Genomic DNA, 24,155 nt, shown 5'->3' with positions numbered 1-24,155 from the left:
CCGACTTGACCAAAAAGAAGCTACCCCGACAAGTCCTGTGGTCCCCGCAATGCGAGGTGGCTTTCCAAACCCTAAAGACTGCTCTGGTTAATGCTCCGGTGTTGGTTACCCCAGATCCTAACAAAAGATTTATTGTCCACATAGATGCTTCAATGTTTGGACTGGGGGCAGTACTAAGCCAGATCGGGGAGGATGGAGGAGAGCACCCGGTGGCATACCTGAGTCGGAAGCTGTTGCCAAGGGAGGTCAGTTACGCCACCATTGAAAAAGAGTGTTTGGCCTTGGTATGGGCACTCAAAAAGCTCACACCTTACCTTTATGGCCGGGCTTTCACTCTCATCACCGATCACAACCCCTTGGTGTGGCTTAACCGGGTTTCAGGGGACAACGCCCGTTTGCTACGCTGGAGCTTGGCCTTACAGCCCTATGACTTTACGATTCATTATCGCCCAGGCAAGCAAAACGGGAATGCTGATGGATTGTCACGCCAAACGGAGTTAACCTCGGACTAAAAGCTCTGAACCCGTCAACCCTACTGGACCACGGAAGGTCCAACCGGGTTTGCCGGAGCAGGGAGAAAAAGGGGGGCCATTGTGAAGGACTTTTTACCTATATGCTTCAGGTTAATCCTCCCTGCTTGTTTAAGGCTGGTAATGGTATTTACCCTTCTGCAGCCAGTCCTGTTTCAAATGTTAATTGTTCTAGCCCTGTGTTTACTGGTTACTGTGATTAGACAAGTGGCTCATGTTAATTATGCTGATTGCTTCATTGTGGTAATTATCTCTCTATATGCGGAGCCGAACCGGCTAGATACTGATTAGTTCAAAGAAATATCTTTATTTCAAAGGATCTGTATTGAAGACCCCCCACTGTGTAAGGGGGGGGCGGAGATTTGTCATTGTAACAGTTGTAACCACATATAAGCTCTGTTTTTTTTACCATTAAAGGTCTGTGTTATACCAGCATTAAAGCGGTGGTTCACCCTCCTTAACATCATTATACCATTACATTCGGCATCGTAGCGCGAGCTACGGTATGCCGGTCTTACATTTTTTATCCCCGTACTCACTGTGCTATTGATCATTGAAGATTCCGACTCCCGCGGGGAATGGGCGTGCCTATGGAGAGGGAGGATGATTGACGGCCGGCTCTGGCACGTCACGCTCCCCGAAGACAGCCGGAGTAGGTCTCGGCTCTTCACGGCGCCTGCACACAGGCTATGCGCAGGCGCCGTGAAGAGCCAAGCCTATTTCGGCTATTTCCGGAGAAGCGTGACGTGCCAGGGCCGGCCGTCAATCACCTTCTCTCACCATAGGAACGCCCATTCCCCGGAATCTTCAATGTGGAATAGCACAGTGAGTACGGGGATAAAAAATGTAAGACCAGCATACTGTAGCTCGCGCTACGATGCCGAATGTAATGGTAGAATAAAATTTTTTTTTTTTTTTTTTTAATAGGGTGAACCCCCGCTTTAAGCCTTGGCTCATGTATGGATGCTTCTGTGATTTCTTTTATGGGAAGAAGGGACTGTTTGACGGGGATATCATACCAATACTGTTACAGCGACCATCCGGCTGGTGAGCGGGGACGAGACTGAAGGAAAAATCTCCTTTGCCCGTCCCCATAGCTCCGCTGGGCGGAAGTGACGTCAAAACGTCAGTCCCGCCCAGCGTCTTAAAGAAACATTTTTTTTTTTTGTCATTTGAAAAAATGACATTTCCAAATTTTTTTATTTTTTTTTTGCATTTAAGCCCAAATATGAGATCTGAGGTCTTTTTGACCCCAGATCTCATATTTAAGAGGACCTGTCATGCTTGTTTCTATTACAAGGGATGTTTACATTCCTTGTAATAGGAATAAAAGTGATAATTTTTTTTTTTTTTGTCAGTGTTAAAAATTCTAAAATAAATAAAAATAAATGCGAAAAGCAAAAAAAAATTTTTTTTAAAGCGCCCCGTCCCGACGAGCTCGCGCGTAGAAGCGAACGTATACGCGAGTAGCGCCGACATATGAAAACGGTATTCAAACCACACAAGTGAGGTATCGCCGCGATCGTTAGAGCGAGAGCATTAATTTTAGCCTTAGGCCTACTCTGTAACTCAAAAAATGCAACCTGTAGAATTTTTTAAACGTCGCCTATCAAGATTTTTAAGGGTAAAAGTTTGACGCCATGCCACGAGCGGGCGCAATTTTTAAGCGTGACATGTTGGGTATCATTTTACTCGGCGTAACATATAAAAAAATTGGGCCAAATGTATTGTTGTCTTATTTTTTCATTTAAAAAGTGAATTTTTTCCAAAAAAAGTGCGCTTGTAAGACCGCTGCGCAAATACGGTGTGACAAAAAGTATTGCAATGACTTCCATTTTATTCTCTAGGGTGTTAGAAAAAAAAATATATAATGTTTGGGGGTTTTAAGTAATTTTCTAGCAAAAAAAAATGGTTTTGTCTCGTAAACACCGACTCTGAAAAACAGGCCCGGGGCTAAAGTGGTTAAGGACTATTAAGTTCTACACAAAATTTCTCTTTTTTTTTTTTTAGGGTGGTATTGAATTCCTCCTTTTTTGTGTCATAGGGAGGTCATAAGTTGATGGGATCTAGGGGGTCACGGGGGAGGGGGAGGGGCGCGCCTTTCTCTCTTCTTTTCTTTCCCCTCCTTCTCTTTTTCTCTCTCCCTGGCGTCCCTCCCTGCCTCTTGTAGGTGGGGAGCAGAACGGGAGGGATTGGAGGAGAGGGGGGGAGGCCGATGGTGCCCATGGGGGGATAATGTAATGTATGTAGGTATTTTTATTTAAATATGTACGGAGATGTTTTTTTGTATTCTTTCTCGTCATTGTTATTTGTTTTTATGTATGTGGTGCAATTTGGAAAATAAAGAAAAGAAGCAATTATAAAAAATAAAAAAAAAGATCAGGTCCTATGGAGGTGATGGAGAAAGCCCACAGAGGCTTGAAGCAGAGGGTCTGCAAGGTGCGCCATAACCAAGGCAGGGTGCAAGGAAGGCAGCACCTTCAGTCTTCAGCCACGAGGGTGCATACCTCCTAAAGGGGTCTTCAGGGATTGGCTCCCACCAGATGGGTGCAGCACTCGGATGGGTGCATGGGATGTAAAGCACTCTGTGGCTCACTGACCCTATGCAAAAAGGGTTGCATTACAGGACTTCCCCACACTTTCAGAGTACAGCTTCCAGGGCAGTGTCGGCTGATCCACATAACTACAAATAAGAGAACTCTTGGCTCCGTCCTATTGTAAAACCTACTAGCAGAAAATAGATCTTGATAAAAATGTAAGTAACTTATGAAGTTTTCCCCAGAGGGAACACTTACAAAAAAAAACAAAAAAAACACACACACATCTTGGGAGTGGGAGAGGTTATCTTGTCTGACCGACATGCCAGTGTCCAATTCTGTAAGCGGCAATATAACCCAGTTGTCTCTGAATATCGTGTGCCCTTAATGAACGATTCAAAAAAGGCAGAGTTAACTTTTTAAAGGATAACAATTATAGAAATACAGCATGTATTCTCAAACCATGACATTAGAACCTAAGGGCACTCAAAAATCACAAACAGATAAATCAGCCAAGGGCCATAACGTGCAGCTGTATTACAGCTTCTATGAATGGAACACAATCTAAGAATGGACAACAGGCAGATGATCGATAGACCTGCCACTTCAATTCATAGATCATGTATCACTCATAAAAGCTGTAGTAGGACTTCTATAAATGGAGAAAATGAGCAGAAAAGGCAGGTATAGTCATGCCCTCTCTTGTATTAACACCTTCTCCATGGTGGTAGCGGGGTTCTGGGCAGGTACAGAGAGGAAACCACACAAGGGATACATGCTACCAACTAAATTATATCCCTTGCGCCGATATTTCTGTCTGCGATTTGACTGCACTTGGGCTTTAATTCTAGACCCCTTTCACACTGGGGCGTTTTTCAGGCGCTTTAGCGTTAAAAAAAAAAGCACCTGAAAGAAGCTGCATCTGCAATCCCAATGTGAAAGCTTGAGTGTTTTCACACTAAAGCACCTGAAAAATGCCCCAGTGTGAAAGGGGTCTTAGGCTCCTTTCACACTAGGCGGACTCCGCCTGCTCCCGCCAGCTCAGCGGGAGATCTATCCGCAGATCTCCGCTGAGCCGACGGATGACAAGCTCCTCTCTGCTCACTGAGTGGGGAGGGGCTTGTTGGGCGCCACTGTCTCCTATGGAGCGATCTGATGAAAATGGACAGCATGTCCGTTTTCATAAGATCTTACCTGATCCGATCCGCATGGACGGATGGGGACGTAGCCATGTCTCCGTTGACATCCGACGCTCCATAGAGATGCATGGAGCGGCCGTTCAGGTCCGCCGTCAAAACTGACAGGCAGACCTGAACGGTCCGTCCATGTGAAAGGGGCCTTAGTGTTAAAAAAAGCGCCTGAAAGAAACCTCATCTGCAATCCCAACGTGAATGCCTCAGTGCTTTCACACTGAGGTGCTGCGCTGGCAGGGCAAAAAAAAAAAAAAAAAGTCCTGCAAGCAGCTTCTTTGCAGCACTTTAGGAGCGTTGAATACACCGCTCCTAAAAGCGCCCCTTCCCATTGATGCGATTTTTTTACCGCCAACGCGCCTAAAAAAACACCCCAATGTGAAAGGGGTCTGAGCGGAGCTTTACCAGCATTTTTCAGGCGCTGGCAGTGTGAAAAGGCTCTGAAAGCACTCAGACTTTCATATTGGGATTGCAGATGAGGCTTCTTTCAAGCGCTTTACATGCGCTTTTTTTGAACGCCAAAGCACTTGAAAAATGCCCCAGTGTGAAAGGGGTCTTAGGGCTGACTGCACTAAACCTCCTTTTTTTACTGAACAGTCCTAATGAAGGCTTTGTTGTGGGAGCCAGGAGGAATGCAATCTGAATTCGTTTTTTCTATATATTTTTCAGCTGTATACAATGATAAATTATTACAAGATGATTGAAAAGTAGACATTAGAAAACTATTCATATGCATGAAGTTTTCGTTGGTGTTTTAAAAGCTGAGGTCTCTGGGAAAAAGCCCGCGGGCACTTAGCACATTTGTAGGGCCGCTCACCAGTGTGCTTACGCTTATGTAAAACAAGATGGGTGCTATGCTTGAAGGCCATCCCACACTCCCCACAATGGTAAGGACGTTCTCCTGTATGAGTTCTCTGGTGAGTGATAAGGTGGGAACTAGTAGAAAAGCCCTTCCCACATTCTATGCAGCCATATGGTTTTATGCCTGTATGAGTTCTTTGGTGTGTGATGAGACTGGAACTTTGAGTAAAGCTTTTCCCGCAGTCTCCACAGACATAGGGCTTCTCGCCGGTGTGAGTTCTCTGGTGGACAATAAGGTAGGTACTTATGCTGAAGGTCTTGCCACATTCCGAGCATGCAAATGGCTTAAGTCCAGTGTGAATTCTCTGATGTTTGAGCAATGATGAAGATTCAGTAAAGCCCTTACCACAGTAGGAACAGACACAAGGTCTCTGCACGAAATGAGATCTCTCATGTCTCTTGAGGTTACAACGTTGAGTGAAACACTTATCACACTTTGAACAAACATAGATGGAAATGCCTGTATGAATCATTTGATGTTTCACTAGTGTTGGTTTTTGACTATAGCTTTTCCCACATTCACTACAACTGTAACGGCCACACTTTGGTTGGATATCACCATAGCTTAATCTCTTTTGCAAGCTCTTGTGAGGTTTAAGTTCTCTCACTTCTTCATCGCTGTCATAAAACCCAGTGTACACCACTGCACCTCTATCTCTGAAATTGTATTGCTTGGGGGATAGATTACCATTTTTATCAGGGGATATTTTTGTATTGTTTTCTAGGTCCCCTGTCAATATGACAGGTGTTAAAAAAGATGAGTGTAGCTCTTCTGTATCGACACTGGTGACATCTACAATTCTGTCACAGCTGGACTTCCTCTGCAAGCTCTTGGGAGGTTCTCTTACTTCATCTTCATAAGACAAAGTGCACTGCTGAATTTTGCCAAAGCTTGACTTCTTTCGTAAGCTCTTGGGAGGTTTAAATTCTCTCACTTTATCTTTAGAATCATAAAACATGGTGTACTCTAAAGAAAGTCTGTCTCGGAAGTTGTAATGACGCTTCGGGGGAAGACTCCCATTTCTACTGCGCAATGTTTCTGTACCGTTTTCTGGGTCACCTAATAAGTGTATTTCTTTCCCTGGCAATTCCTTAGGTTTTAAAGATGTATGCAGTTCTTTGTTAGAGCTGGGGGCATGTATAATTTTGCTATAGCTTGGTTTGTTCTGTGAGCTTGTGCGTGGTTTAAGTTTTCTAACTTTCTCTTCATTTTCCAAAAACATGGTGTACTCCACTGCAAGTCTATCTCGGAAGTTGTACTGACATTTTGGGGAAAGACTACCATTTTCTTTAGAGGAAGTTTTTGTACCATTTTCTAGCTCACCTGTAAAGCATAATTCTTCCAGTATTGATTCCTTAGGGGTTGACAAAGATGAATGTAGCTCCTCCGTTTTGAATTTGGGGGCATATACAATTTTGCTGTATCTGGACTTCCTCTGCAAGCATTTTTGAGGTTTAAGTTCTCTCACTTCCTTTACATTATCGAAAAACATATTGTACTCCACAGCAATTCTGTTTCTGAAGTTGTACTGATGTCTAGTTAGTAGACTCCCTTTTTCATCAGAAGGAGGTTTTGTACTGTTTCGTAGGTCACCTTTTAAATAGATATCTTCCACAGCCAATCTTTCAGGTGTTAGCAGAGATTTATGGAGCTCTTCTGTGTTGAAATTAGCGGCATCTACAAAAAGGCACACAGCGTGAGTACCTGACCAGCTTAAAAATGTATTCGTCTAAATATAAGCAGTAGAATTTTTTTTTAAATAAATTGGTAAAGGATATACCCTAATAAAGGGCCATTATTGTCTTATAGTCTTTTTTTTGCAGGGTTTCAAATACGAGCCGACACGTTCTGTGATATCTAGAAAAGACAAGCTACCAAGACACTGCATAATAATGCAACCATACAAATATAAAACTAAAAGGGGCTGCCATTTTTTAGTTTTTATAGTACACAGACTGCTCTGAAAATCAAACAATAGATAATGCTGAAAAATCACAATCAGCAGGTGCTGCTTTTTATAAAAAATGCAACTAGTGATGTAAGTAAATGGATAATATGTTGATTTAAAATTAGGGCTGCAACTAACGATTATTTTCATAATCGATTAGTTGGCCGATTATGGTTTCGATTAATCGGATAATAGCCTTAAAAAATAAATACAATTTTGCATTTAAAAAAAATTTGGGCCAATTTGTTGTTGGACAGATTACAAAACACAAATTGCCGCAAAAACACATTACATGCTGCTTCTCCATTGAAGTATATTGAACCAAAAAAAAAAATTATAAAATAGCACCGTTTTGCATTAAAAAGTCCTTGCCCCTTTCCAAATACGCAGCAGCTGAAAAAAAATCATGGATGTGAACGTGTCCCATAGGAAAACATGTAAATGAACTGTAGTGCGTTTCTGCAAAAGCACCCGAAAACCAGAGGCGTGAACCCAGGCCTGAGACGTTTAGTAACATAACGGGATTAAAAAAACAAAAATAAGTACAAATAGAGCAAATAATCGCTACTGTAAGGGGTTCGTTTTTTTACTGTGGGACAGTGAAAGTAATATTTACAGTAGCGATTTTCTTTTTTGTACTATAAAGGGCTAATTTTTTTTTTTAACCCCATTATGTTACTGGCCGATTAATCGATTATGAAAATTGTAATCGATTAATTTCATAATCGATTAATCGATTAGTTGTTTCGGCCCAATTTAAAATTTAAAGCTGCTGATTAGGGATGAGCCGAACACCCCCCAGTTCGGTTTGCATCAGAACATGCGAACAGGCAATAAATTTGTTCGAACATCTGAACACTGTTAAAGTCTATGGGACTCAAACGTGAAAAATCTAAAGAGACAATTTTAAAGGCTTATATGCAAGTTATTGTCATAAAAAGGGTTTGGGGACCTGGGGACATGTATCAATGCAAAAAAAAAAAAAAAAGATGTTTTTCAGGAGCAGTGATTTTTAATAATGCTTAACCACTTCTCCACCGGGCCTATTCTGGCACTTCTCTCCATGTAAAAATACAAAAAATTTTGCTAGAAAATTAATCAGAACCCCCAAACATTATATATTTTGATTTTAGCAGACACCCTAGGAGAGACCTCAAATTCTCCACTTGCCTACTCGCATTCTGCAAGTGGAAAATAAGGTCTGGCGAGGAGCTGGGCTGCCTTGGAGGGGGGGAGGGGGCGAGCACTGCCAGCGGTCGGGGTTGATCGGGAGCTGTTTTCCCAGTAATCACCCGGATGGCAGAGAGCATGGAGGAGGAAAGCCGCAGGATTGCAGAGCGGAATATCACGCTATTACAACTTACATTGAAATTTCCTCCGCTCTTCTCGCTCACACAGCCTGACCCCGTGCCTGTAATAGACAGAATGCCGCTCCAATGCGGAGATGTGTTATCCATTACAGGCGTGGGGTCAGGAGGAGCCGGGGCTGTGTGAGTGAGCAGAGGAAATTTCAATGCAAGTTGTAACAGAGTGATATACCGCTCCTTTGCTAATGTTACTGATTTTGCTGGAAGACAGATCAAGGGACAATAGCTTGGTAAAAGCAGAAAAGAGGGAGTCCGCAAAGGTGGGCACAGCGAGTCCGCAAGGGTGGGCACAGCGAGTCCGCAAGGGTGGGCACAGCGAGTCCGCAAGGGTGGGCACAGCGAGTCCGCAAGGGTGGGCACAGCGAGTCCGCAAGGGTGGGCACAGCGAGTCCGCAAGGGTGGGCACAGCGAGTCCGCAAGGGTGGGCACAGCGAGTCCGCAAGGGTGGGCACAGCGAGTCCGCAAGGGTGGGCACAGCGAGTCCGCAAGGGTGGGCACAGCGAGTCCGCAAGGGTGGGCACAGGTGAGGCTGTGCTGAGGGGAACTGATAAAGATGTTAATATTGATTTTTGTAACTTAATTCTGCATAAAACATTTAAGTGTAATTTCACAAGATAATTTATGAGGGCGTGATTAGCGGCAGAATTAGGGGCTGAGCAGGGTAGGGGTTGGGTAGGGCAACTGGTGGCGAGTAACCCTTGAGGCCTGGCTAGTGGCTCAAGACTTGAAATTTTGAGCCCTGCCCTAGGGAATAAAATGGCATAAAATGGCAGTCATTGCAACTTTTTTTCTCGTATGCACGCGGTAATTGCGCAATAATTTTTCAAACGCCTTTTTTGGGGAAAAAAATTATTTCATGAATTAAAAAATAACAAAAAAAACAGTAAAGTTAGCCCAATTTTTTTATATAATGTGAAAGATAATGTTATGTCGAGTAAATAGATACCCAACATGTCATGCTTTAACCACTTAAGGACCGCCTCCTGCACATTTATGTCAGCAGGATGGCACGGCTGGGCACATGCACGTACCTGTACGTACTGTGCTAGTTTCCAGCCGTGGGTCGCGGGCGTGCGTCCGAAGCTCCGGGAACCGATCGCCGCTGGAGTCCCGCGATCGGTCCCCGGAGCTGAAGAAGGGGGACAGCTGTGTGTAAACACAGCTTCCCCGTTCTTCACTGTGGCGACGGCATCGATTGTGTGATCCCTTTTATAGGGATTCACAATCGACGCACACCTACAGCCACACCCCCCGACAGTTGTAAACATACATGAGGTCACACATAACCTCTTCAGCGCCCCCTTGTGGTTAACTCCCAAACTGCAACTGTCATTTTCACAGTAAACAATGCATTTTAAATGCATTTTTTGCTGTGAAAAGGACAATGGTCCCATAAATGTGTCAAAATTGTCCGAAGTCTCTGCCATAATGTCGCAGTCACGAAAAAAAATCGCTGATTAGTAGTAAAAAAATAAATAAAATAAAAAAAGCAATAAAACTATCCCCTATTTTGTAAACGCTATAAATTTGGCGCAAACCAACCGATAAACGCTTATTGCAATTTTTTTTACCAAAAATAGGTAGAAGAATACGCATCTGCCTAAACTGAGGAAAAAAAATGTTTTTTTTATATATTTTTGGGGATATTTATTATAGCAAAAAGTAAAAAATGTTGAATTTTTTTCAAAATTGTCGCTCTATTTTTGTTTATAGCGCAAAAAATAAAAACCGGTGATCAAATACCACCAAAAGAAACCTCTATTTGTGAAAAAAAAAAAAGACACCAATTTTGTTTGGGAGCCACGTCGCACGACCGCACAATTGTCTGTAAAAGCGACGCAGTGCCTAAAGGTCCGGGTCTTAAGTGGTTAAAATTGCGCACACTCATGAATTGGAGCCAAACTTCGGTACTTAAAAATCTCCATAGGCGACGCTTTAAAATTTTGCACAAATTGTTGCACACGCTCCAACGCATGTGGCGATGTGGGGTTTGAACGGCGTTTACATATGTGGACGGGACTTGCATGCGTGTTCGCTTCTGAGTGCGAGCTACCGGAGACAGGGGCGTATATATATATATATATATATATATATATATATATATTTTTTTTTTTACTTACATTTTTGTTTATACTTTTTTTTTTGATCACTTTATTTCTATTACATCCCTTGTAATAGGAATCACTGTGACAGGTCCTCTTTATGGACAAGTGGACAAGTGGTTAAAGACGTCCTCGGTGGACAAGTGGTTAAAGTGAAACAATAAAAGTGAAATATTCCTTTAGATTTCGTAACTAGGGGGTGTGTATAGTATGCCTGTAAAGTAGCGGTTGTTTCCCGTGCTTAGAACTGTCCTTGCACAAAGTGTAATTTCTAAAGGAAAAAAAGTAATTTAAAAAGTACTCGCGGCTATAATGAATTGCCCCCCATATTCAATTACCAGGCCCTTCAGGTCTGGTATGGATATTAAGGGGAACCCTGCATCAAAAAAAAAAGGTGGAGCTCCCCCCAAAAATCCATACCAGACCCTTTATTCGATCACGCAACCTGGCAGGCCGCAGGAAAAGAGGGGGGGGAGACGAGAGAGCGCCCCCACCCCTCCTGAACCGTACCAGGCCACATGCCCTCAACATGGGGAGGATGCTTTAGGGGTCTGTAACCCCTCAAAGCACCATGTCCCCATGTTGATGGGGACAAGCGCCTCATCCCCACAACACTTGCCAGGTGATTGTGGGGGTCTGCAGGCGGGGGGCTTATCGGAATCTGAAAGACCCCTTTAACAGACCCCCCAAAGCATCCGCCCAATGTTGAGGGCATGTGGCCTGGTACGGTTCAGGAGGGGCGCTCTCTCGTCCCCCCTCCTTTCCTGCGGCCTGCTAGGTTGCATTCTCGGATAAAGGGTCTGGTATTGATTTTTGGGGGGAGCTCCACGCCATTTTTTTTTATTTGGTGCAGAGTTCCCCTTAAAATCCATACCAGACCTGACGGGTCTGGTATGGATATTTGGGGGGAACCCCACATGATAATTTTTTTTTTAATTTAACGTAGGGTTCCCCTTAATATCCATACCAGACCTGAAGGGCCTGGTAATTGAATTTGGGGGGACCCCTACGCATTTTTTTTTATCAATTACTTTTCTCTGTATTGCCGGAAGCCGACATTTCATTATAGCCACAATTACTTTTAAATTACTTTTTTTCCTTCAGAAATTACACTTTGTGCAGGGACCGTTCTAATCATAAGCGCTACTTTACAGGCATACTATACACACCCCCCTAGGTACGAAATTTAAAGGAATATTTCACTTTTATTGTTTCACTTTAAGCATTATTAAAATCACTGCTCCCGAAAAAACTGCAGTTTTTAAAACTTTTTTTGCATTGATACATGTCCCCTGGGGCAGGACCCAGGTCCCCAAACACTTTTTATGACAATAACTTGCATATAAGCACACCTGCGGAGCGCGTGGTGTGCCGATCCGAGCAAGGTGACCCATTCGGATCACAGATCGGTGACGATCCATTGCACACTTGTAGAGGAGAACTGGGGCTACATGCGTGTAGTTTCAGGTCCAGGGGACCTACGGCTGGCCAGTACTGCATCCCCAAAGTTACCAGAGAAATTACAGTTTAACATGGGAGTCTATGGAAGGGGTGCCCGACTTTGTAAAAAAAAAAACGGTGGTCCCCCCAGACAACAAACTTTGCACACTTGTAGAGGAAGAGTGGGGCTATATGTGTGAACTTTGGGGACCCGGCCGGTACCGGGTCCGGGAGATCAGGCGCAAGTATAAGCCGAGGGGGGCATTTTCAGCATCAAAAAATGTGCTGAAAAACTCGGCTTATACGGTATGTCCTTTTTTCCTCACAAATATAGCTTTTTTTTTGTGGTATTTGATCACATCTGTGGTTTTTATTTTTGTCGCTATAAAAACAGAAAAGAAGAATTTTTTTTTTTTTAAAAGTCTTTCGGCTATAAAACACACCCAATAAATAAAAAACAAAAAAACAATTAGTGTATATTGATTGGTTTGTGCAAATGTTATAGCGTCTACAAATAGGGGATATATTTATGGCATTTTTATGATTTGTTCTTTACTAGGAATTGGCAGTGATCTGCAATTTTTAAACGGGACTGCGACATTGCGGCGGACAGATCGTACACCTAACCTTTTTCACTTTTTTGGGACATTTTTACAGTGATCAGTGCTAAAAATAGGACACTGGCAGGGAAGGGGTTAACATCAGGGGCGATCAAAGGGTTAACAGTGTTCCCTGGGTATGTTTACTAACTGTACGGGAGATAGGCTGCTTGGGACAACACACAGGTCCGTCTTTCTGCATAGCAGAAAGACAGGATCTCTGTGTGATCCCCTGTCTGAATGGTAGGGGTGCAACGGATCAAAAAACGCACGGATCGGATCGTTCCTCGGATCAGAGTCACGGATCGGATCAGCAAAAAAAAAAAAAAAAGACAAATCTTGTTACAGTATTTGGAAATCCAACGGACTGTTTACATGTTCAATTTTAAAAGCAGACCTTGGTTGCTAATGTGACAGAACACCTATGATTTTCACATTTAACTAAATGTTAAATGTGAAAATCAGATGTGTTCTGTCACATTAGCAAGCATGCATTTTAAAATTTAACATGTAAACAGTCCGTTGGATTTCCAAATACTGTATTTTAGATTTCACAGTTATTTTCAACACAAAACTGAGCTTGTATGCTTAAACTCTGTTGGGTGTAACAAGATGTCCGCTTGCCCCCTTCTCACTATCATTACTGTGCAGAAGTGAGGGGTGGAGCAAGATGGCAGCAACAAAACGTCACTACATCGGCAGTCGCCAGGTGTACCAAGATGGCTGCAGCTCCGGAGCTAGGCCAAAGCCGCGCCTTTCCTATGGCCGAGGCTGCGGAGCGAGTGGTGTGCCGATCCGAGCAGGGTGACCTGTTCGGATCACAGATCGGTGACGATCCGTTGCACCACTACTGAATGGAGATCTGCCTTGTTTACACAGGCAAATCCCCTTTTGCCTCTGTGGGGAACAATCGCAGGCAGCCGATTTGCTCCTCGTTGGCCAACGGGCCCACACAAAATGCTGTGTACCAGCCTGACGTACACCTATGCCGATTCGCGTAGCCAAAAAGGTTCAGTCTTTAAGTCAGTGTTTCTCAACGCCAGTTCTGAAGGTGCCCCAACAGGTCATGATTTCCCTCAGATGAAAAGGCTGTGCTGATTACTAAGGCACTGAAACTGATCAAATCACCTGTGCAAATTAATGGAGAGACTGAAAACATGACCTGTTGGGGCGCCTTGAGGACTGGAGTTGAGAAACACTGCTTTAAGTGGTTAAACTGACCTTATTTACAGACCAAAGTTAATTCTTTTGATCTAAAAGGACTAAGGCCCCTTTCACGCTTACATTCATTTCATCAGTTCAAAGTTGATGAAGTAATTACTCATCAGTTTTTCATCCGGTTCCCCGCTGACAGCTGATGACTCATCTGTTGTTAAGGACGTGGCGGCCGGCTTCCTGGCCCCCTCCTTAGCAACCAGCTAATATACAGTGTGTTTAAAGAAGGAAACTTTTTTTTTTAATGTCAGCGGATCAGGTGGCAAGTGGATGTCACCCGCTAACTTGTTTTTTTTTGTCCATTCCATTTTTTAGACGGATGAAATGGGGCTTTCATCTGAATAAAAACACACACGCATGTTGACTGAAGCGTATCCGAATGAATGAAAAACGGACGAACGTATGTGTGAAAGTGGCCCAAGTGTTACAATGATGTTTCTCTTTATCTCTGCCTACACAATGCTGTAAAAAACTTGGCAGGCTGCTCGTTTTTGTTTTTTTTGACAGCAGTGAGCAGAGAACTTTCTGCACTGAATCGGAAAATGCTCTGTTAAGATCATAGGATCACAAGGGGGGGCAGCTCTACTACCCAGCATGTCTCAGTTTTACAAAAAACAAAACAAAAAGCAGTACATAGGGCCAGCCAAAGAAGGGGTGGGACTTTTGTCCTTAAAATCTCTTTATTTTGTTGGTTATAGCAGGGACATAGGAATTCTAAAAAAGTTGCGACATCCAAAGGAAGTCAAATTGTGGTGTGGTAAACAGCCACTGACCGATTTAAGAAGAATTTAGAAACCTTCTGCAACTCAGACATACAGGTATATGTGTCTGAAGGACCAATGCCTAAATCAAGATGAAATGAGCTGAAGCCCTAGACAGGGAACTACCACAACCAAAAAGGGAGAAGCAGAGTATAAACCTGGTGCTCTAGACCAGGACAGAGAAATCGTCACCAAGGGAGAGGATTTTAACAATTTTGACTTAAGGGACAGGGAGTCTGAACCAGTAAAAGACCATGAGAGCTAATCAACGATTCACTCAAAAGAGGTGGTCTATATTAAAAATAAATAAATAAAAACACCACCACCACAACACTAGGAAACACCCCTAGAAAAATGAATCCATAGAAGGAACTTTGAACAAACACTAAGGTTTCAGGCAAAGAAGTTTCCACGATGAGCAAAGAGGCTGACTGGTCGGGTAATCAATCTTGCAGTGAGACAATGGTACAGTTGTGTTCAAAATGATTCAACCCCCCAATGCTGTAAAGGGTTTTAGGGAATTTAGTGTACATTTGTAATTGTATTCAGAATGAAATCCTACAAGGACTTCTTAAAGAACCATATGCAACTAAAATGACATCAATTGGTTTTGTAATACAGTAGTAAATGTTTATTTTGTGAATTCTTCATTTACACAATTATTCAACCCCTTAAAGACTACCACTCTGGAGAACAGAGGTTCATTGACGTGTTTTTAATCAGGTATTGAAAACACCTGTGGATGTCAGGGAGCAGCAATAAAGCCTAATAAGCACCAATCAGGCAGCTTTAAAAAAGGGATTTTTAATACAGCTTACCTGTAAAATCCTTTTCTTGGAGTACATCACGGAGCGGCATATTCATTACTATATGGGTTATATGGAGTACCTTCAGGTGTTGACACTGGCAATCTCAAACAGGAAATGCCCCTCCCTATATAACCCCCTCCCATAGGAGGAGTACCTCAGTTTTGTAGCAAGCAGTATGCCTCCCAAAATGGTCCCCAAAAAGAGGGGTGGGAGCTCTGTGTCCCGTGATGTACTCCAAGAAAAGGATTTTACAGGTAAGCTGTATTAAAAATCCCTTTTTCTTTATCGTACATCACGGGACACAGAGCGGCATATTCATTACTATATGGGATGTCCCAAAGCAATGCTCACAATGAGGGGAGGGAGAACATCTCCAAGACAAAAGGATTTAATTTAGAGAAATACTCAAATCATAATAAATCCAACTTAGTTGAGAAAAATAATCTTAAATTTTAAATTTAACTCAAAAAAGAGGAGCCCCCGGAATCCGAGGGTCTCAAACTGCAGCCTGCAGCACTGCCTGCCCAAAGGCTGCATCAGACTTCCTTCTTACGTCCAACTGGTAGAATTTTGTAAACGTGTGGACAGAAGACCAGGTTGCCGCCTTGCAAACTTGAGCCATAGAGATCTGGTGGTGTGCTGCCCAGGAGGCGCCCATGGCCCTAGTAGAATGAGCCCTTAATGATACTGGAGGAGGCAACCCTTTCAAGCCGTAGGCCTGAGTGATTAATTGCTTAATCCACCTAGAAATGGTGGACTTTGCAGCTGCCTGCCCCTTCTTGGGCCCATCCGGTAATATGAACAGCACATCTGTTTTCCGGATCTTCTTTGTAGCTTTAAGATAGGCCTTCATGGCCCTGACGATATCCAAGGTATGCAGCAACCCTTCCTTTCTGGAAGTAGGTTTAGGGAAGAAGGATGGTAATACCAAATCCTGGTTCAAATGAAAACTGGATACAACCTTCGGTAGGAAGGAAGGATGAGGGCGGAGAACGACCCTGTCCTTATGAAAAATAAGATATGGTTCCTTACAGGATAAGGCCGCCAGTTCCGATACTCTTCTTGCGGAAACTATGGCGACCAAAAATACTAACTTTCTTGTCAGTAAAACCAAAGGAATTTCAGCCAACGGCTCAAACGGTTGTTTCTGTAAACTTGACAGAACAAGGTTTAAATCCCACGGGCAAAGCGGGGATTTAACTGGAGGTTTAATACGTAAGACCCCTTGAAGGAAGGTCTTAACCAGCGAGTGGGTGGCCAGCGGCCGCTGAAACCACACTGACAGAGCAGAAATCTGTCCTTTGATTGTGCTTAATGCCAATCCTTTATCCACTCCTAGCTGGAGAAAACTTAATACTCTATCGATGGTAAATTTGCGAGAAAGCCATCGCTTGGACTCACACCAGCCTACATAGGCCTTCCAGACCCTGTAATAAATCACCCTAGAGACCGGTTTCCTGGCTCTGATTAGGGTAGAGATTACTTTCTGAGACAGACCTCTACCCCTGAGAATCAGGGATTCAGCTTCCAGGCCGTCAAATTTAGATGCCGTAAGGCAGGGTGGAGGATCGGACCTTGCGATAGCAGGTCTGGCCGTAGAGGAAGAGTCCAAGGGTCTCCCACTACCATCCTTAAGATTAGTGAGTACCATGCCCTTCTGGGCCATGCTGGAGCTACCAGGATGACTGGTATGTGCTCCACCCGGATCCTGCGCAGCAGGCGGGGTAGTAACTGGAGCGGGGGAAACGCATAAAGAAGTTTGAACTGATGCCAAGGGCAAACCAACGCATCGGTTCCGCAGGCCATCGGATCCCTTGAGCGGGACATGAACCTGTCTAGCTTCTTGTTGAGTCTCGATGCCATGATATCCACGTCCGGCACTCCCCATCTTTGGCAGAGTGCTTGAAAGATTTGTGGATGCAGAGACCATTCCCCCGGCAAAAGAGTCTGGCGGCTTAAGAAGTCCGCCTGAAAGTTGTCCACTCCTGGAATGAATATTGCCGATATGCAGGGCACATGAGCCTCTGCCCATAGGAGAATCAAGCTCACCTCTCTCTGAGCGGCTTGACTCCTGGTTCCCCCTTGGTGATTTATGTATGCCACGGCCGTGGCATTGTCTGATTGAATTCTCACCGGGAACCCCTGCAATTTTGACGTCCAAGCCCTGAGGGCTAGTCGAGCAGCACTGAGCTCCAAGATGTTGATGGGCAACTGCTTCTCTGGCGTTGCCCAAGTACCTTGGCGAGTGCAACCATCCAAAATTGCTCCCCAGCCCGTCAGGCTGGCGTCTGTGGTCACTATCTTCCAAGCCACTGGGCTGAAAGACTTCCCCTTCAGTAGATTCTGAGGGTCTAACCACCAACACAGACTTTGTCGGACTCTTGATGAGAGCGGCAACGGGATATCCAAGGCCTGTGGCCTTCTGCTCCATGCTGACAGGATGGCTGCCTGCAGGATGCGAGTGTGGCTCTGGGCGTATGGTACCGCCTCGAATGTGGCCACCATCTTGCCTAGTAACCTCATACATAGGCGAATAGTCGGTTCCTTCTTGCTTAGAACCAGTAGGATTAATTCCTTGATGGCTTTGACCTTCCTCAGAGGTAGAAACACTCTTTGTTGTTCTGTGTCTAATCTCATGCCGAGATATTCCAACTGCCTTGTGGGCAGGAAAGCTGACTTTTCTCGATTTAGGACCCAGCCGAACTTCTCGAGGTATTGGACCGTGAGGGCCACTGCTCGCTCCAAGCCGGGAGACGAGTGATCTATGACTAGGTCGTCGTCCAGGTATGCTAGGATCGTGACCCCTTGGATCCTTAGTTTGGCTAGGATTGAAGCTAGGACCTTCGTGAACACCCGGGGGGCCGTAGCCAACCCGAAGGGAAGCGCCACGAATTGGAAGTGACGCGAAGCCACCATGAAGCGTAGATATTTTTGATGTGGCTGATAAATTGGAAGATGAAGGTAGGCATCCTTTATGTCTATGGACGCCATGAAGTCGTCCTTTTGGAGTGTGGTAGCTGCTGACCGCACGGATTCCATCCGAAATGAGCGGATCTTTAGGTATGTATTTACCATCTTTAGGTCCAAAATTGGCCTGACATCTCCATTGGACTTCGGGATGATGAATAGGTTGGAGTAGAAACCTAGCCCCTGTTCCAGGACTGGTACCTCTACTATTACTTCCTGGGAAAGTAGATGATTTAATGCCGACATTAATGCGGCTCCTTTCTCCGGATCGTTTGGAATCCTCGACTCCTGGAAATGAAGAGGAGGAAACCTTAGGAAATCTAATTTGTAGCCCGTGGCCACGGAAGACCGTACCCACTCGTCGGGAATGCTGGCTTCCCAAACCTCTGAAAAGAGTCGCAGCCTTCCCCCCACCGTCGTGGGTGGGGGCGCCCCTTCATAAGGTCGGCTTGGGGGCTGGTTTTGCTGGTTTGCGAACCCACTGCTTTCTGCCTCTAGCAGCCTGTCCTTGTGATTTGCTGTTGAAGCCGAAGTATGCTTTCGCAGGAGGCCGTCGATACTGTTTGGCATTAGAGGGCCCCTGCCCAGGGGAGTACTGTCGTTTAAACGCAGGCCCCTGAAACTTCCTCTTGGTTGGCAAGAGAGTACTTTTGCCATTTGAAATGGTTTGAATGTATTTATCTAGGTCTTCTCCGAAGAGTCGTCCTCCATGGAAGGGGAACCCTACCAGGAGCTTCTTGCATGGGGGCTCGGCCTCCCAGCTTTTTAACCATAAGAGTCTTCTCATATGGATAAGGGATAACGATAAACGTGACGCTTGCTGGATAGAATCCTTAATTGCGTCTACTGTAAAACATATGGCCCTAGGGACATCCGAAAATTCTTCTGCCTGCTGGGCAGGAATAAGTTTAAGCATCTGCTTAACTTGATCCGATAATGCTTGAGCAACCCCAATCGCAGCCACAGCTGGCTGTACTACTGCCCCTGCAGTAGTGAAGGAGTTCTTAAGTAGTGCTTCCAAGCGTTTATCAACTGGATCCTTGAATACCTGTATGTTTTCTACAGGGCATGTTAATGATTTGTTAATACATGAGATGGCTGCGTCCACTGCAGGAGTAGCCCATTTCTTGGAAAATTTATCTTCCATAGGATATAGGGCAGAGAATCTTTTAGGTGGTAAGAAGATTTTATCTGGCTTGTTCCAATCTTGGAACAAAACTCCCTCTAGTAGAGGGTGGATCGGAAATACTGCATTGCTTTGAGGCGCCCTCAGTGAGCCCAAAGCTGAAACCGTAGATACCTGGAGATCTGGTACTGGCAAGTTGAATGCATTATGGACCAAGTCCGTTAAGGCTTGAATCCACCAGCTCTCCCCTTGGGAGACTGCTCCAGACTCCTCTGTATCCGGATCTTCGATCCCTGAACCTACTTGGTCCTTGTCCAAGAGGTCGTCCAATTCCCATGAGGAAAGGACCTCCTCTTCTGAGGGTCCGCGCTCGGGCGACGGAGATCTAATCCGTTTACTGCCCCGCATAGCTGTGGCTATCATTTTTCCCATTCTTTTCTCCATCTCTCTTAAAGAGGTGAGTAATACCTCGTCCGTGACCATCTTAGGGTTGGACTGACCCGCGCCAGCTCCAGCCCCAGATCCCGATGGCCCCAAGGCTCCCTGTGGGGAAAGCAGCGGCATAACTTTGTCCGAGACCTCAGACTCTCTGGGGGAATCCCCACCTCTTGTACCCTCTGACCCGGATGCCATGGTACAATACCGAGGTACACCTGCTACCTATTGGTATTTGGAACTATAAAAGTTAATTGCCCAAACACCTGTTTGGGGGATAAAAAATGCTTCCTCTCCCCTAGATGACTTTTCTTTTTTTTTCGTTTTTGTTTCAAATCCAGGAAAGAAAAAACATTCTGTCCCCCTGAGTAGTATTGCAAAGAAAAACTATGAGATGGAAAAGAAACAGCCTATTTCTAGGCTTGAAAAAACAGTCTTCTGAAGACTGCAATATCCTTTCTGGCCACTGTGTGTCCTCGGCGCCCCGTGCTGCCGCTCTGGTCTTTCCTCCCCAGTTCCAAAGTATTGAATGAGCTGTATGGAACAAACAAGGAAGGGCCGCCCCTTCCTTAAGCCACTGACCCGCCCTTCCCCCCCCAGCAATCTCAAACAGGAAATGCCCCTCCCGACGGGGGGGGGGGGGGGTTGGGAGGAAGGGACCTCTCTGCTCCAGCAAACTGCAGCCTGGAACCACGAGGAGGTCAGCGTTTTGCCTGCTTTGCAGGCTCTAAGGAGGAAGACTGAATGGAGCATCGCCTGGAGGCTTGCAGGTAAGCACAGCTCTCTGACACACACATATACTTTTATATCACACAGGCCCCACTCAATGCTTTTCCAACACTACAAGGGAGGTCACTTCTTATGGGGAATAATACACATAGAGCCATCCTATCTTTATGATATGTGACTAGTTTGCCAGATGCAGTGCATAACTTTAGGCATGTCCCCTGTGACCCCCCAGAAAAAACCTGCTAAGAACCAAGTTCCGCAAGTTTTCCCCTCACTTACCTGCTCCATGCCGCAGGACTTTGCCAAGCAAGAGGCCCAATCTTCCCCCATCTCCGTGGGGATGTCTAGACCTTCAGGCCCTGGGTTCCTATGAAGGATCCACTGTCCTGGGCCCATATAGCACCCTGGCAACAGAAAACATTAGGCACCCAAAGGTTTTCTAAGTTCTGGGCCCAGGGTCCAGCTCTCTAAAAAGAAAAGCATTATGGGCTATACCCCAAGGGTTTGGGGTCCGGTTACTGACCACTTTAGCGCTGAGGCTTTTTTGGACAGAACCGGTAGCTCACCTAATCCCAAGGATGCGGAGGCAAGCTAAACCATGACTAACACCTAAGACACTGGCGTAAAAACTGAGGTACTCCTCCTATGGGAGGGGGTTATATAGGGAGGGGCATTTCCTGTTTGAGATTGCCAGTGTCAACACCTGAAGGTACTCCATATAACCCATATAGTAATGAATATGCCGCTCTGTGTCCCGTGATGTACGATAAAGAAATGACTGATACTCAGCTCCTTCTAGACATTTACTGGTGTGGTTACAAACATGGTGAAGTCAAGAGAATGGTCCAGGAAGACACGAGAAGAGGTGATTACTCTTCACAGGAAGGGCAATGGCTATAAGAAGATTGCAAAGATGTTAAACATACCAAGAGACACCATAGGAAGCATCATTCGCAAATTCAAGCCAAAGGGCACTGTTGAAATGCTACCTGGTGGTGGCAGAAAGAAGATGCTGACTTCGACTGCTGAGCGCTACCTGAAGCGTAGAGTGGAGAAAAGTCCCCTTGTGACTGCTGAGGAACTGACAAAAGATTTGTCAGATGTGGGTACTGAAGTTTCTGCTCAGACAATACGGCGCACACTGCGTAATGAAGGCCTCCATGCCAGAACTCCCAGGCGCACCCCCTTGCTGTCTCCAAAGAATAAGAAGAGTCGACTGCAGTATGCAAAAATCATGTGGACAAACCACAGAAGTTTTGGGATTGTGTTCTGTGGACTGATGAAACAAAATTAGAAGTGTTTGGGCCCATGGATCAACGCTATTATTTGAAGGAGGAAGAACAAGGCCTATGATGAAAAGAACACCTTGCCTACTGTGAAGCATGGCGGGGGGTCAATCATGCTTTGGGGCTGTTTTGCTTCTGCAGGTACAGGGAAGCTTCAGCGTGTGCAAGGTACCATGAATTCTATTCAGTACCAGGAGATAGTGGATAACAATGTGATGCAGTCCGTCACAAACCTGAGGCTTGGGAGACGTTGGACCTTTCAACAGGACAATGATCCCAAGCATACCTCCAAGTCCACTAGAGCATGGTTGCAGATTAAAGGCTGGAACATTTTGGAGTGGCCATCGCAGTCACCAGACTTAAATGCGATTGAGAACCTCTGGTGGGACTTAAAGAAAGCAGTTGCAGTGCGCAAGCCTAAGAATGTGACTGAACTGGAGGCTTTTGCCCATGACAAATGGGCGAAGATACCCGTAGATCGCTGCAAGACACTTGTGTCAAGCTATGCTTCAAGTTTAAAAGCTGTTATAACTGTAAAAGGATGTTGTACTAAGTACTAAGATTGAATGTCAATTGGGGGTTGAATAAAACTGATAATGATGTGAGCACAGAAAATACATTTGTGGTTATTTCATTATAAATGTTATGTTACTTGGCAAAACAATCAATTTCAGTGGGGGTTGAATAATTTTGAATACAACTGTATATAATCCCCATCAAAGCATAATATCCCAAAAGGATAATTATAATTTTTTTTTTAAAGGGCACCAAACCCAAAGTCCGGTAGACTAAAAGGTGGAAGTAGAGTGAGTGAGAGGCACCCTTACAAGGGTAGGCATGGATGAGGGCATATCACAACCCAGACTGGTGTACAAGAACACCAGAACTGTAGAAGGATTAGCAGGACCTAACCATTCAACAGCTGGAGGTGTATCTGGGCTCCAGACTCTGCAAACCTAGATTCAAAAATATGGTTATAAGAATTATCTAACCTGCCTGGGACCAGTGGAGCATCATTAGCCATGGAGCAAAAAGCAGGAATCCTGCTAGGTAGAATCACTTGATTAAGAACAGAATCGAAAAATAATTTCAAAAAAACGTCATCAAGAGGCTACCCATCAGCCACTGGAGGACTGATTTCTCTCAAAAAAGGTTCCTACAAAAGGTCATTGACCACAGGGGTTTTGAAAATATTTGTTTCTTCCTTTGCATTATTAGAGCGGATACAATGCAAGAGGTTTACTCTGAATCTAAATACAATGCATACAACTCTAAGGGCTCTTGCACAGGTCCAAAAAAAAAAAAAAAAGAAGTAAAATACATCCGGTGTCCTGCAGCTTTGGCTCCACCATAATTTTGGTTATAGACAAGCATTACATAATATACTGCACAAGGCTATACACATTTGTAACAGCTGGCAATGATGTTTACACATGTGTATTTTTCCAAATGTAAAATTTTTATGTTTCATGTCTACTTACCCTGTGAATGATTTTCCAGTTCTGTAATGTACAGATCTTGACTTTTCTCAATTTTGGATATTAAAGTTGGTTTCTCATTCTGGTATCCTAAAGTAAAAACATACGTTTTTATAACCAAAACAGTGAAGAATAAAGCCTCAATGTGGTTAAACTGGGAGTATTAGTGACACTTATGAGAAAATTAAGTAATTCTCCAAAAATAGGACATGTAAATACCATAATCCCTTTGTCCACAGCTTTAGCAACATCTCTTAAAGTGGAATTCCTGCCTAACATTAAAGTGATTTTATTTAAACCTTTTTTTTTATTTTATTTTTTTAGGTAAAAATAACTAAAAACAAACATGTTATACTTGCATGCTCTGTTGCAATGGCATTGCACAGAGCAGCCCAGATCCTCCTCTTCTCGGGTCACTCATCAGTGCTCCTGCCCCTCCCTCCTGTTGAGTGCCCCCACAGCAAGTAGCTTGCTATGGGGGCACCCAAGCTGAGTCACAGCTCCCTGTGTCCATTCAGACACGGAGCCGCGACCTGGCCCGCCTTCTTTTCCTCCTCATTGGCTGACTGGCTTTGACAGCAGCAGGAGCCAATAGTGCCACGCTGCTGTCTCAGCCAATGAGGAGGGGAGTCCCGGCCAGCCGAGTGTCTCATGCAACATCGCTGGATCTAGAGGGGGCTCTGGTAAGTATTAGGGGGCTGCTGCATACAGAAAGCTTTTTAACTTAATGCATACAAAGTACCAAAGTTTGGCGGCATTCCACGAGTGTGCACA

General features: G+C 44.6%; 1 protein-coding gene across 1 annotated transcript in view; it reads right to left on the bottom strand.

The window, feature by feature from the left end:
• Nucleotides 1-4,904: 4,904 nt before the first annotated feature.
• Nucleotides 4,905-24,155, bottom strand: part of LOC120920468 (zinc finger protein 37-like) — a 199,390-nt gene continuing 180,139 nt past the window's right edge. Inside the window, exons 4-5 of the mRNA XM_040332581.1 lie at nucleotides 23,385-23,471; nucleotides 4,905-6,796 (exon numbers count right to left, since the gene is read on the bottom strand). Coding sequence (XP_040188515.1) covers nucleotides 4,980-6,796; nucleotides 23,385-23,471 — 1,904 coding nt within the window. The 3' untranslated portion in view covers nucleotides 4,905-4,979. The remainder of the gene's footprint in view (nucleotides 6,797-23,384; nucleotides 23,472-24,155) is intronic.

Source organism: Rana temporaria, chromosome 13 (assembly GCF_905171775.1).
Source record: "Rana temporaria chromosome 13, aRanTem1.1, whole genome shotgun sequence".
Taxonomy (NCBI): Eukaryota; Metazoa; Chordata; class Amphibia; order Anura; family Ranidae; genus Rana; species Rana temporaria.
This window is presented reverse-complemented; position numbering and strand designations above follow the sequence as displayed.